This window comes from Spinacia oleracea, chromosome 3, assembly GCF_020520425.1.
Source record: "Spinacia oleracea cultivar Varoflay chromosome 3, BTI_SOV_V1, whole genome shotgun sequence".
In the NCBI taxonomy this organism is placed as follows: Eukaryota; Viridiplantae; Streptophyta; class Magnoliopsida; order Caryophyllales; family Amaranthaceae; genus Spinacia; species Spinacia oleracea.
In genome coordinates this window covers 159,606,389-159,621,195 of record NC_079489.1, presented here as the reverse complement: position 1 = coordinate 159,621,195, position 14,807 = coordinate 159,606,389, and the positions used below count along the sequence as shown (strand labels likewise).

At 37.2% G+C, this 14,807-nt stretch overlaps 1 protein-coding gene across 1 annotated transcript; it reads left to right on the top strand.

Annotated features, from left to right (window-relative positions):
- The first annotated feature begins 7,180 nt into the window (after positions 1-7,180).
- LOC110779089 (malate dehydrogenase, glyoxysomal) lies at positions 7,181-12,892 on the top strand. The gene is made up of 9 exons (XM_021983618.2): positions 7,181-7,520; positions 7,604-7,825; positions 8,592-8,906; positions 10,743-10,832; positions 10,911-10,994; positions 11,977-12,012; positions 12,231-12,320; positions 12,399-12,493; positions 12,621-12,892. Exons 1-9 carry the CDS (start codon positions 7,449-7,451, stop codon positions 12,691-12,693), a joined length of 1,077 nt encoding a protein of 358 aa, XP_021839310.1. The 5' UTR covers positions 7,181-7,448; the 3' UTR covers positions 12,694-12,892.
- The last annotated feature ends 1,915 nt before the right edge of the window (positions 12,893-14,807 follow it).

Here is a 14,807-nt window from a genome sequence, read left to right as displayed (position 1 = left end):
CCCACATTCAGGTTGCAACTAAATCCGAGCATCCCTCGGAAGAATTCGCTCCTATAAGAATGAATAAAAAGAAATTCTCAAAAGAAATCACAAGAAAAAAGTGAAATAGGGACTTGCCCACCTCAATCGGGCAAGATCGCGACACGCAAATCCCAAATCGAAAAGACGAATTCAGGTTCGCCCACCTCCAGCGAGCGGGGCGTCCACCCTTAGCGGACAGGGCTCGCCCACCTTCAGCGGGCGGGGTCTGCGTCACTAGCCGCGCAGGTCCTCAGTTTTCGAAAAATAAAGTCTTCAAATTCAAAATAGGCTCGCCATCTTCAGCCGGCGGGGTCTACGTCACAAACCGCGTAGGTCCTTATTTTCAAAAAAAACAAACGAACTTCAAAACAGACTCGTCCACTTCTATCGGACGGGGTGTCCACCCTTAGCGGACAGGCTCGCCATCTTTAGCCGGCGGGGTCTACGTCACAAACCACGTAGGTCCTTATTTTCAAAAAAGCAAAACAAATTTCAAAATAGATTCGTCCACTTCTATCGGACGGGGTGTCCACCCTTAGCGGACAAGGTTCGCCATCTTTAGCCGGCGGGGTCTATGTCACAAACCGCGCAGGTCCTTATTTTCAAAATTCCAAAAACAGATTCGTCCACTTCTATCGGACGGGGTGTCCACCCTTAGCGGACAGGCTCGCCATCTTTAGCCGGCGGGGTCTGCGCCATTAAACCGCGCAGGTCCTTAGTCGCTGCAGCAATAACTTTTGCTGGATTTTCCTTCGTTTTACGTCCTATAAAAACAAGGGTGCTGGATTTTCCTTCGTTTTACGTCCTATAAAAACAAGGGGGTTTTCTCGTTTAGCTAGCCCTGAAAATGAGAATTTTTTAAAACATTTTACCTCGTGATTGGGCTTGGCCAGGCCCAATTACACTTTACAGCTTTGATTTCGAAAAACTCTGTAGCTACTCCCAATGACAAAGTGAAGGAGTTTCTGCGCACCTTTAGATCATTCCAATGACAAAGTTAGGAAGTTTCTATACTATTCGTTGACAAATCCCAATGACACGTGAGGGATATGTCGACACTTCAAGTGATGACCCTTAAGTCAAATGTTATCACTCAGGGGCTCGTGAGACCCTCGCCAAAACAGGTCACCATGGCTTGTGCGACGCACTCCGTCTAATACTTTGACCATCGTCTTATTCCAAGACTCAGTCAAAGTGGGGGCTAACTGTAGACACCTACTTTTGTCCCCATTCCCGAAAGGGAAGGTTCGATGATGAAAACGTAAATCTCCACTTGACAACGCATCTCCTATAAAATAACGAATCTCAATTCCCCTTTTCATTTCACCCAAAACCTGCTATTTATGGAAACCTGCTAAAAATAGTAACTGCCGTAAAGGGTAGCTTCTAAAAGTGGAAAGTCATAAAAGATAGAAACCTGTCAGAATTAGGTGTTGCATTCCGACATAAATCCTAAATGAGATAGAAAACTGCGAGAATCCTATTCCTAATATGATTCAGAAATAAGAGTTACGTATTAATTAAAATCCTAACGAGCCTAGAGTTCGTAACGGGCCCAGACGCATTCCGTCATAAAATTGATACGCAATAAAAGACTCGATTAAATCTCAAACACTCCGGATTCTAGGAATCCGAATCTGACAAAGAAACGGCCCAAACAGCAATTTCAACGCCCAGCCCTGGGCGCTGAAATTGCCTGGATCCTATTTTCAACGCCCAGAGCTGGGCGCCGAAATCTTTGACGCCCAGCCCTGGGCGCTGAAAATAACTGGGTACGTGTTTTTTCCTAATTCTTTGTGGATTAGAACTCTGCAATTCTATCTTTCCACGAACTCTTCCCTATAAATAGACCCCCAAATTCGACGTGAAAAGAACACAACAACACATAATTATATTCTGAGTATTGACTCCAACCCTTAGCCTAAGCCTCTCGCTGCGAAATTGTTCACGCGTTCTGTCGCAATCGATCCATAAATCGAACAGAACGTATCCTGTCCCATAATTGAGATTCGTTAAATAAAAAGGAGAAATAGCAAAGTCAAAGTGGTTAGTTTTCAGAGAACCGTGACGCACCTCTCAAGGGTGCGTCGTAATGTGTCCCTTTTCGATGATTTAATTGCTTTCCTCGCCCTTTTTATGAACTGTTAAACTAACTAAATCTGATTGTTCTACCACGCCTAACAAATATAATATTTTTGGGAAATTGGATTATCATGCTAGGTCCCTTAATGCAATCTAAATCAGATAATCACGATCGATCTAGTATTATATGTTGCATATTGCTAAAATCAACTCAGATTAGTTTAATAGTTAACGCATGTCCCTTCAATTATTTATGCTGAGCTAGTAAGGATATCCTGCCTCTAGAGTTATCGACGAGCGAAGTACTCCTCTCGGTAGTTACAGTCCCCCGAACCCTCAATCTCTACCTTGCGGGTGTATGTTGAGAGATCCCCACACCAGGGATCACAAGGGAACCTACGGCCGTCGTGGTCAAACATAATTGCACTCCCTTTATGTCACGATAACCAGGTTTTGTCAGTTTTTCTCATTGTCGTTAAAAACTGAATGGCGACTCCTATATTACTAGTCAATTGGGTGTATACTCACAGGAAATCCAATTACACTTGATTGAATAAAAGAATCGTCACACCCACGAGGGACGAGGTCACGCATTAGCCTCGTGCTTTTTCGACCCCCTCACAGTCTGCATCCTAAATATAATGTCAGTATGCATTAATCTAATTGTCAGTAAGTTTAGAATATAAACGTGATTTAGGATAGTTTATTTAAGAGTTTTAAGTTGATTAAAAGTCCTTAAATAAATAGATAATTGACTAAGTCTAGGATTCTTAATAAGATAAATATGTTTTATATTTTGGAATTAATTAGTTAATTAATTAGAGTCCTATTAAGTTGGGTATCTTGGAATTAACTAATTAATTAATTAGAGTCCTATTAATTTGGGTATCCTAGGTTAGTCAAATATTAATTTACGTTCATCAGTAGATTAATTAGGTAGGTCCTATTAACTTGGGAATCCTATCACGTTTAATATATCACGTTTAATATAACTGACATATTAGTTATTAATGTTAGGATCACGCCTAGAAAGTAGGATGCATTACTTGGTATTGGCTTGTTCCCCAAGTACATTATATCCACGTTCATATACCACCTTCTCATCAACTATAGAGGTCATGGGTACATGCCTAGGAACATGGGAATATGGTTGTTAGTTGAAGAGATTATGGGGAAAGCAGTTAGGAGTTCCAACACTATAAAAGAGGATCTTAACATTCATTCCAAGGGTCTGACTTCTCAGTCATTCCACAGAGTCTGGTTTGCGTGGAAGGTAATTAAAGAAAATGTATTTGTTCCACGTTTATGAGCCAGTTCCTCAGTTCCAAGTTCCTTCAGTTCCTACACTAAAGTTCTTGTTCCTTTACAGTTCTTTTACGCTTCTCATATATTGTAACAAGTTTGGGTTAGGAACTTGAGTGAGTTCATATTGTATTTGGAAAGGCTTTGAGTGAAGTCTTGAGAGAGTATTAAATACAACTGAGCGTGAATGTTATACTCTTTGTATGGGATCCTAAGTTCACGGGGAACTTAGGCTGATAGAGTTTCCAATTAAGTTAGTAACAGGGTCGTTCGCTTGATGAATGAGAGCTCGTCGTTAAAATCCCCCGTGGTCGTGGTTTTGTCTTCTTGATAATTTTCAAGAAGATTTCCACGCTAAATTCTCTCTTGCATTATTTTCTATACTTGCTTTTAAGTTTCTTTTATAATTCCGCAAAAAGTTAGAAGCAAGTTCCAAATTACAATTCACCCCCCTCTTGTACGTGTTCCATCCGAATAACACTTAGGAATAGGCATAGACCAAATGTCTTTCCCCCTAATGTAATAAGAGTGAACGCATCGACTCCACAAGACTACAAGGCATTTAATAATTCAAAATTTCAATCTTTTGATTAACTAAGAATAATTTAATAATTCATAGAGAATGTGCGGACCACGCAGCGATGACCGGTGGCGGATTCAGGGGTACAAAGTGATGCCCCCCATTCTCTCAATTCGCAAAAAAATTATATATATATATATATATATATATATATATATATATATATATATATATATATATATATATATATATATATATATATATATATATATAAAACAATTTAATAAAGTAATTTGTTCATATAAGAAATCCGCTACTAAATCTATCAAAAAACAAACTTGTCTCATTTGGTATAATATTACTTGCACATGTAAACACTACAAGGTGATTCAAGATTCGATCCTTTGTAGCTCGTTTTTTCCCCGTTCTTCAACTATTCATTGTCTTCCTTTTTCAATTGTTTAGCTCTTTATATCTTTATTTCCCATTGTCTAGCACTTTAATGATTTTTCTCTCCCATTGTTTAATTTATGTAATGACATTTGATCGGGCGGTCAGACAAGAGCTACGTAAATTCTTTCCAGTGGTCAGGTAACACCGAAAATGTGATCCAATGGTTCCTTATTAATGCAGGCAATACCATTCGAAAGTCCAAACAAAAAAAAAGCTCGACTTGCATACTACTACGCAATAATATTACGAGCACAAGACAAATTGTTTCGGAGTGTTACACAGTTCATAATATTTTAGCAAGGCTTAATTTTTTATTTTTTTTTTGACAATAGCTAAACCTTAGGAAATACTAGTTACTAAAAGAAAAACATGAAAGGTGACACATATTAGCGATTTCATGCGCCCTTGAAACTTGTTGTCGGTCCACCTTGAGGAGCACACATGTCTTGTACGTTGATGCCAACTCTATTGCAAGGCTTAATTTAGAGTTGCTAAAAGTCATTAAAATTGTGCTGTTAAATTTTAACTAGCTTTTGAGCTCGTTCAATGACCGGACAATTATATAGTGGTTGTTAAGCTGTCTTTTAAAGTGTTACTAGTTTAGGGCCCGTGCAACGCACGGCTACTACTAAAAAGTTTATTATTTTAATAGTAACTAAAAGACTTGTGATATTAGAAAACATGAAAGTAAAAAGGATATATGAAAAAGTATAAATTCAAAGTTGTGTAAAAAAAATATTCAAATGAACTAAATTTGCATATTACTATACAAAGTTTAAAATTATTGTCGTTTACTTGTATGTAGATCGATCTAACAACGTTAACCAAACCCGAATGACTCAAGACTAATTTTCGAAATGACCCGAGCATAACCTAGTTAGTCAAATACAACATTTTTTGAATTGACTAAAATCTTGATAAATAAACTTATATGTTAGTCTACTTACCATGTATTATTATTTTAATTAACATTCTTACTTACCAGTTACCATGTACTCCGTATGATATTATTAATAGTAGACTAACATTAGAAGTTCATTTATCAATATTTTTTATATTTCTTATCAGATTAAAAAGTTATAATAATACGTAAATAAAATTATATCATAAAGGAAAAAATAATATTGATTTAGCTTTCCTCCAATAATATATTATGCAGTACACATTTATGGTATTAAAATATATTTTTATCTTAGTTTCCTAAAAATACGTAATGTAATTTATTATTTTAAAGTAAAAAATAAAATAAAACATTTTGGCGGGAAAAAATGCACCAGGAAATGACATGTGTCATTCCTGGTGTCTGTTTTAGTATATAGTAATAGATTTTATTGATGGTTTGTGATTTTAGTGGGATTATATGATTTATATGGAGATGAAATTTGAAAATATATATATATATATATATATATATATATATATATATATATATATATATATATATATATATATATATTAGATGGTGAATTAATATTGAGTGTTAAAGAGGGAGATGAAGTGAGAGAGAAGGAATGAATATATGAATTAGATGGTAAATTGATGTTGAATGAGGAACACGAAGTAAAAGAGATGTTGAAACTGTAGAATACTTCGGATTACGAACTAACCAAAGGAAAAATTGAAAAAAACTGAAAAATGAAAGATGAGGTCATCTAATTATCTATGATTTTTTTTTTTTTTTATAGACTAGGTATAGATGGAAGGAAAATGAGCGATTTCCTTCAATATTGCATAAAGATCCAATAATTCCCTAAATACGTTACTTTCTAAGTTATTTCCCACTATACCGTCCATGTAAGCAAGGGAGAAAGAGAAGTAATTTTTTTTTCCGGTTCAGCATTGAACCGCCATATGAGATAACGGTTTCGTTTTAAAGCAAACCGCCATCTGAGATGGCGGCTCAATGTTATAAACCGCTATCTGAGATAGCGGTTTGCATTAAAACAAAACCGCTATCTCAGATGGCGGTTTGTTTGTAAATTATTTTTAACATGAATTACAGTTTAAATAGAAATATAACTTAGAAGTAACCTATTGTGATATCAATTGTGTCTGTAGCTTAGTGGATAGAGCATGTTGTTTCTAAGTAGAAGGTCATCGGTTCGAACTAAAGATGGTTGTGGGCCGGGTCGGGCCGTGCTTCGTGCCGAGCCCACGGGTCGTGGGCCTAACCGTGCCGGGCTTACGCTAGGCCCACGTTGTTTCGTGTCGTGCCGTGTCGGGCCGAAAAGTTAAAAATAAGGCCCAGACCCGGCCCAAGCCCACGTGCTTTCGTGCCGGGCCGGGCCGGCCCGTCGTGCCTAAGGCTAATTTGACTAAATTTAACGTCCTTTGTCGTGCCGGGTCGAGTCGTGCCGTGCCTTGTCGTGCTTTTCCCAAAAAAGTAAGGCCCAGGCCCGGCCCACGGCCCACGACTTCGTGCCCGTGCCGGGCCGTGCTTTTTCCGTGCTCGTGCCGGGCCGTGCTTTTTTCGTGCCAGGTCGGGTCGGACTTCGGGCCGGCCCGGCCCACAGCCATCTTTAGTTCGAACCCTACCTGATACATTTTTTTTTAACATTTATAAATAGTGATTATAAACCGCTATCTCAGGTATCGGTTTCGTTAAAAAAAAAAAGACCGGTTTAAATGCTGACGTGGACGGTATGGTGGGAATTAAATTAAAAAGTGGCGCATTTTGGAAATTTGACGTTTTTTAAACAATATTGAAGGAAATCGCTATAAAAAAGAAAAAAAAAAGAATAAATTTGAAATGAAATTAAGTTATCCTAGTTAATTTCTATTTTCTACCTACCTACGGAACGGGGAACTTAACATGAACAGTGTGACAGGGATAACAGGAGGTAGAAGTGTAGAACCACTGAACAAGAAGCAATCCAGAAACGATGAAAAACACATAACAAGTTAACAACCATAGATTGAACGGAAGGCCACAACCAATTTGGAAGGTTTACCTTGTAGGATAAGGGAAGAGGGGCCCAACCCAGTCTTGTTTAAATTTCAATCTCATCACTAGTTTCCCATTTTGGCACATTTCCCCATTCTTCATCACCGTCTTCACTGAAATCTGAAGATGCATACCACATCGGAGGCGAATCAGCGGATTGCGAGGATTGCAGCTCATCTTCACCCACCAAATTTCCAGGTTTGTATTTTCTAATCTCCCTCTTTAATGTAATTTTGAAGATTGGAGGATGACGACAGTGTTGTTTGTGGGAATTGAAACAGATGATTGAGGGAAATTCGAGTAATATTGGGAGGATGGACTGCAGAGCAAAAGGGGCAGCGCCTGGATTTAAGGTGGCGATTATTGGTGCAGCGGGAGGAATTGGTCAACCCCTTTCTATGTTGATGAAGATGAACCCTCTTGTTTCTGTTCTTCATTTATACGACGTCGTTAATACCCCTGGTGTCACCGCTGATATCAGTCATATGGATACCGGCGCCGTGGTAATTAATTAATTAATTAATTATGCTCCTAGATTCAACTTTTTTTTAATCAATGGCTAATAATTAATTAATCAAGGATTTGATATTTTTGTTGATTTTAAGTAATTACTTGAAATTTGATTTGTTTGATTTCAAAATTTCAAACTTATATACTCCAGTAGTTTTAAAATATAAGATAGTCATTGATTAATGTTTTTGTGGAATTTTACACTAATGTTTGTAATAAAAATGGGAGCGATTTTTGTATCGAAATTGGTAGATAAAGATTAACAATTGATTTCTTTGGGTTTATGGAAGTTGGGGAGTAGGCATAGCAATAGCAATAGCATAAAGGAAAAGGATCATGGTAGCTCGGATTGAAGAACGAATTTTATAGCTCGATCAGTTTAGGTTTTGTCTACTGTGATTGTAACTATATAAAAATGAGTGACTGAGTTGATGGATTGTAACTTGTAAGAAGAGAATGTTAAACATAGTTGTAGGTTTCTAACAGAGTTGGAATTTTTGGGAGTTTGATTTATAATGATTTTGAAATCAATTTATTGATCTTATGGATCCAACTCCTTGCCGAGACTCGAGCGTTCCTGTTGTTAGGTCTAAGATGGAAAATCATGGTTTGACAAACTTTAAAGCACGATGTATAGAACAATGACATTTTCTCTCTTGTTTGGTTTATTGAGATTAAGTGCAACCTAAGTAAAATAGTTGAATTATTTAGAAAATGAATTTCTTCTTTTTTCGGTGATTACTATGTATTACTTGGTAGGTGCGTGGTTTCGTGGGGAAAGACAAATTGGATGAGGCCTTAACAGGCATGGACCTTGTCATCGTTCCAGCTGGGGTTCCAAGAAAACCAGGGATGACAAGGGATGATTTATTCAATATTAACGCTGGGATTGTGAAGACAATTTGTGAAGGGATTGCAAGGTCCTGCCCAAGAGCAATTGTCAACTTGATCAGTAATCCTGTGAATTCTACAGTTCCTATTGCCGCTGAGGTTTTCAAGAAGGCTGGTACATACGATCCGAAGCTCTTGCTTGGTGTCACAATGCTCGATGTTGTCAGGGCCAATACTTTTGTGGTATGTTTTGTTAAATTTTGTTTCTTCATATATAATTTTAGAGACTGCTGCCTTTCTCTCTTGCTTTACAGCATAATTTAGTAATGATGCTGCTTTTGTGCTTTCATAAAATTACTGTTGTTAAGATATTCTGATTTTCCCTATTAAAGCAGCATCATTATTTGATTGCATTATCTCAAACGAACATCTTCTTTATATTGTGACTCCCAACTCATCAGATTGCATTGCTGCGTTACTATCCGCCGTGTTTCCATTTCCCAACACCTTGTGTAGTTTGTAATTTCAAGCCTGACACACATAGAGGACTGGCCACTTAAGTCAACTGATTATTTGATTCCCACACTGCGTGTAGTATATGTTGGCAGATGAATGTTTTCTATGTCTATTGTATATGATTGCTGTTGACTCTCATCTTGTTATGTCATATCGTAGCAGTACCAAGTGCCTTCATGATATTATCTCCCTTGGCGGGTTAGGCCAAAATTTGATGCACCCAGTTTTGCCATTCCTTGCACATAGGCTATGTCCTTCAAATCTTTGTAAAGGGATCAAACTGTATGCTACTTCACAAAAATAAGCAAATAACAGTATAGTGAATGAGTGAACTTGCACTTAGGAAGTTAGGCACCGTTAGTTTTGTCGGAAAACATTTTCTAGGAAAACGAATTCCCCATTTTCCTTGTTCATTTTGTCAAGGGTGGAAAACAATTTTCCACCTCATTTTCCCAGAGGTGAAAATAATATTTCCTTTTGTAAAGAAGGCATGTGACATTTTCTTCTCTACTCCCTTACATCCCTTTTTCCTCTCCCTCACCCATCATGTTATTTCCACTTCCATTTCCTTTTTCTCTGTAACTTGTCTTGCAAAGAAATAACAGAGGAAAACTATTTTACAATTGCGTTTCCCTTGAACATTGTTTTCGTTAAAACAAGCGGAACCTTAGCCACTTACTCAATACTAGATAAAAGAGACTTGTGGTGGTGTCCTTCCCATGCGTACTCTTTTTTCTCTGTTGAAAGCTAGATTTGGCCTCAACCTGATGCACCTTCCTTTCCCACATAAGAAAAGTTACTGGTGTAAATCGATTTAATGTCACCAATGAACAAACCCAAGGATGAAGAATTCACGTCTCTCTTCCTTTAGGAGTGAAACTATCTTCAAAGTGTACGCTCTTGGAAGGAATACCTTATCCACCTTGCTGTTACTCTGAATTTATTACCGGTTTGTCTAACACCCAACCTGTAAAGCAGAAGTTTAAATTTGGTTGCACCTAATGCTAATTGAAAATCATGTAGTCAAGTCGGAGTGTTGGACATCTCTCGACTAGCTATACAAAATTCAAGTCTGATAAGTTAACCAATGGGGACTGTTTTAGCTCTAAGGAGAAAACCAGCTTCACAGAATTTAAGGCTGATAAGTTACCAATGGTGACCTTTTTGGCTCTAAGGAGAAAATGATTGGTTGACATATTCATAACTTGTAATATGCGATAGCTACATCTGTTTGTTTTTTCTGTTACTAAAAGTAGAAGTGTCTGGTGAAGACATCAAGTTTTCATCTAGACCACACTATGATGTTTTGTCTATGAGGTTAATAAATCAATTTCATTGCAACGGGGTAACAAAATTGTCTATGCTTGAGAGATGAGATGTGGTCCCTCTCTTCTAGTGCACCATGCTCTTGTCTTCAACATAAAGAATGTATTGACTGTTATGGCATGGGATCCTTACTTTCCTTAGTGAGGCCTCAAATGAATCTCAAATCTTTATTTGGTCAATTCTAGTTTCTGACTCTTTCTCCTCAACACCGCAAAATTTGTCATTAAATTTCTCCAGGCAGAAGTTTTGGGACTTGATCCTAGAGAGGTTGATGTTCCTGTTGTAGGAGGGCATGCCGGTGTTACAATTCTTCCGCTCTTGTCCCAGGTTTGGAACGTGAATGCGTCTTTGAAGAATTAGTATTTTGCTGAATGGTGCAATGTTACAGTTTCTTGTTTGATGCAGGTTAAGCCTCCATGCAGTTTTACTCCCGAAGAGATCAATCACTTGACAGATCGCATCCAAAATGGTGGTACAGAAGTTGTTGAGGTTGCTTTTGTTTCCTCAATTCAGGATTAATTTATTAATTTGACTTATTAGATTTTTTATGTCCATTTTCGATGGAGCCAAAGATTCATTTGTTCTTTTGATTGTAGGATGTAATGGACTAAATCAAAATGGCTCTTAAAACCTTTTCGCTTCCTTTCCCTGAAGTAGAAGATGGTCGTCCCGTTGTCGTCCCATTATCGCTTTTGGGTCAATTGGAAACAACCTCTCTGCAAATGCAGAGGTAAGGTTGCGTACACCCGACCCCCCCTTACCCCGCTTCTTGCGGGAGCCTTTTTGAGGCAATGGGGTAATGATAATGATGACTTATTAGATTTTTTATTTGTGCCTGAATACTGCTTATTTGCTTGTCGAGTTTTTTATTTTGATCAAACAGGCGGTTCATTCCTGGATTTCACTATTGCCTCATAGACTTCAGGATTAGTCCTGCTCAAATTATTACCCAACTTTGCTGAATTTTTTTTAAAATTATTTGGATCTTCACTGCTGGGCTCTGTAAGTTAATGCATGGAGTCAAGGACTATTCACAACCATTGTTAGATTACGATTACACAACTCAGGTCATTAATGTGCTATCCCCTCGTGGTTTAGAATGGGGATATGACCAACTGATCAATTTCTATCTTCGTTTGACATTTTACATGTTGCCAAAACACTTGGATGCCAAAATTATTTGCATATATGGATACAATTTCCTATATGCAGGAGTAAACACGGAATATTTATTTGGCTTAGGTGTGCTTTTCAGAACTTACTTGTTTTGTAGTATTAGTTTGGGACATGAATAAATAAGCAAGTGGAAGATAATGAGAAATTTTGAAGCTTTCTTTAATTGGCAGATTGAGAATTTAGTTGTAGAAATTAATTCATCTGATCTGGCTTTTACTGAGCTGAGAATGAGTTTGCTGTTAAAGTCTTAATGGGTTGATAATTTGGGTTCTAAATATTCCTTCGTCGTCGGCAGGCAAAAGCTGGGGCTGGATCTGCAACTCTTTCAATGGTAGGTTGTTGTAAATCTCTATTTCTTCAGCTTTACTACGTGTCTTGTTCTATATATATATATATATATATATATATATATATATGTATATATATTTTATACACACGGTCTAACTTAGGTGACCAGTGAGTGATATTTGGATTCTGATCTATTTTTTACACCCCAATAAGCAGTAGCTCTATATAATATGAAATCCAGAAGTATTATCTAAACTGCAGGCTTATGCTGCTGTTAAATTTGCTGATGCTTGCCTCCGAGGTTTGAGGGGAGATGCTGGTGTTATTGAATGTTCATTTGTGCAATCTCAGGCATGTTCTATTCCCTCTTGCGCATACACACTTATTTCTACTTATTTCAGACAACAAAAACTTATTTCTCACTTTTAGGTTACTGAACTGCCGTTCTTTGCAACAAAAGTAAGGCTTGGCCGTAGCGGAGCAGAGGAGATTTTTCCACTTGGCCCTCTAAATGAGTATGAGAGGTACAATTACCATTTGAAGCTGAAATGATACTTCATTTTATTAGTACTAGCTTTTTTTTTTTTTTTATCTTCCTATGCAAATTCTTTTTTCTGAAATACTACTAACTTTCATGATTTTATACAATAGGGCGGGTTTGGAAAAGGCGAAAACAGAGCTAGCCACAAGCATTGACAAGGGTGTTTCCTTCACAAGGAAGTGAATTTCATAGCGCGCGCAAAGTTGTAGCTGGTGTCTCCTGTTTGTCATTTTTTTTCTTTTTTCATTTATGATTTTGTAAGGTAAGAAATAACTTAGGAGGCCCTCCTCATGAGGTGAACCCCTAAGTTACCCTGTTTGTCAAATGTATTTGAAAAATAATTGGCATATAATCTGAAAAGACCACTTTTAGAAATACAGAAGACTGATAGTTTCTTTTCTCTTTACATGAAAAATACAAGAGCCATAATATATGATTATATTCACTTATTTTCTTTTTTTTAAAAGGAAAAATAAACACAAAACTGGGCTACTTTCCCAGCATTTGAAGCTAGGATATGAGCATCGCTAACGTACCAGAAGCGCCAAATGACATGATCAATGGTGGTACAATCTTCGGAGGACAGCAATTTTCTCATACTTGTTCTGTATCAAACGATAATACTAAGATATTTCTAGAGCTTAGAGCATGTATATTGGTTAGTTCTTCAAAAGGGTTTCTGGAGTAGCACTCCACTCTCTCTCTACCACCATCTTTCTACACTACACTCTCAAGAATTTCTTCCAAAGAATACTTAATATTGGTTGGTTCTTCAAAAGTGTTTTCCAATCTCTTTTTACTATTTGGTGTCCTACGTGTTCATAATTAATTGTCTTTCATAACCAAGGTTACTCTCCAATTTTCAACAAGAATTAATTCTTGAAGGTGTCTTGGGCTAAGAGCTACCCATGTAGAGCTATTCAAGATCCCTTCAAGGTCCTCAATGTTAGATAGGTTTTTTTTTTTGGAGAACGGATTGAAGAGCTACTTGGAGAGTCACTCCAAAAATCCAATATACATGCGCTTAAGTAGTCAAGTTACTCCGAAAATTCAAAAGGTGAAATAAATTAAATAAGTAAATTTTCCACTTATGGGAACACAACCAAGCTATCATCATGGATGTGAGTTATGGAAACTTCAAAAAGAAGGAAAATTGGCTACAACTACTTGTACTTTCACACAAGTTCGAGTATTCAACAGGGTTAATAACGCTTAATCTGATCGACAAGGTTTTCAATTTTTGGATATGATCGAGAGGTCCGAATGCGTCCCTCTGATTTCATGAGACCCTAAAAACTTATTGGACGGTTATAATCATTTGTTTCTTCTCTGAAATAGAATTTAACGCTTTAATTTGATGGACAAGGTTTTGAATTTTCGGATATGATCGAGAGGACCCGAATGCGTCCCACGAACTCCACGAGACCCCTAACAGCTTATTGGGTGGTTACAACCATCTTTTTCTTCTCTGAAAGGAAATTTCATCCACTTCTTTATAAAACTCATTTTGGTCCGATTTCATGTAATATAACCATCATCTTAGACGTTCACGTGTGCCTAGAGACTAACCCAAATGTTTCCCATGGAAGTCAGGAGATCACATGAGACCCCTATAGGCTTGTAAGGTTGTTAGAATTATCTATTTCAGCTCTGAAATGTAATTTCAACTGTTTTTCGCACAAAATCCTTCCCTTATTTTCCTACTCTGGTCGCCATCATATCATTTAGCACATATCATTGAAAGTTGGTATTTTTTTTAATCTTTTTTAAGAAGAAAAGTAAACAGAAATTAGGATAACATTCTCTCAAGCCTGTATCCTAATTTATATAAGGAAATAAAATAAGAAAATTTGGTATCGATGAGAGGGTCTATATATTGGTAGCTCAGAATGTGATGACCAACGCCTGCAATATAGTTTGTTGCACGATTAGCTTCACGATATACATGGCGCGAAGTATAACTGTCAAAATGTGTAAGTAGGTGCTTAATGTTGTCCATTAGTAACTTAATCTTCCGCGGACAAGTAGCATATTGCTGCATAATTTGAATAATTAGTAAATTATCTCCATCTATGAACATAAATCTAATATTATTTTCAATTGCTAAAATTAACCCGTTACGAAAGCAGTAGCTTCTGCAAGAAAAACCGACATATCTCCCCGATTGTAAGAGCGCCTAGCAACATTATTTGCAACAAAATCAGTAAAGTTGGATTACCTTAGTCTCAAAGAAGTACTTTTAAAGGGTAATCATTAATCAATGCAAAAACAAAATCATCCAAGCCATAATTAAAACG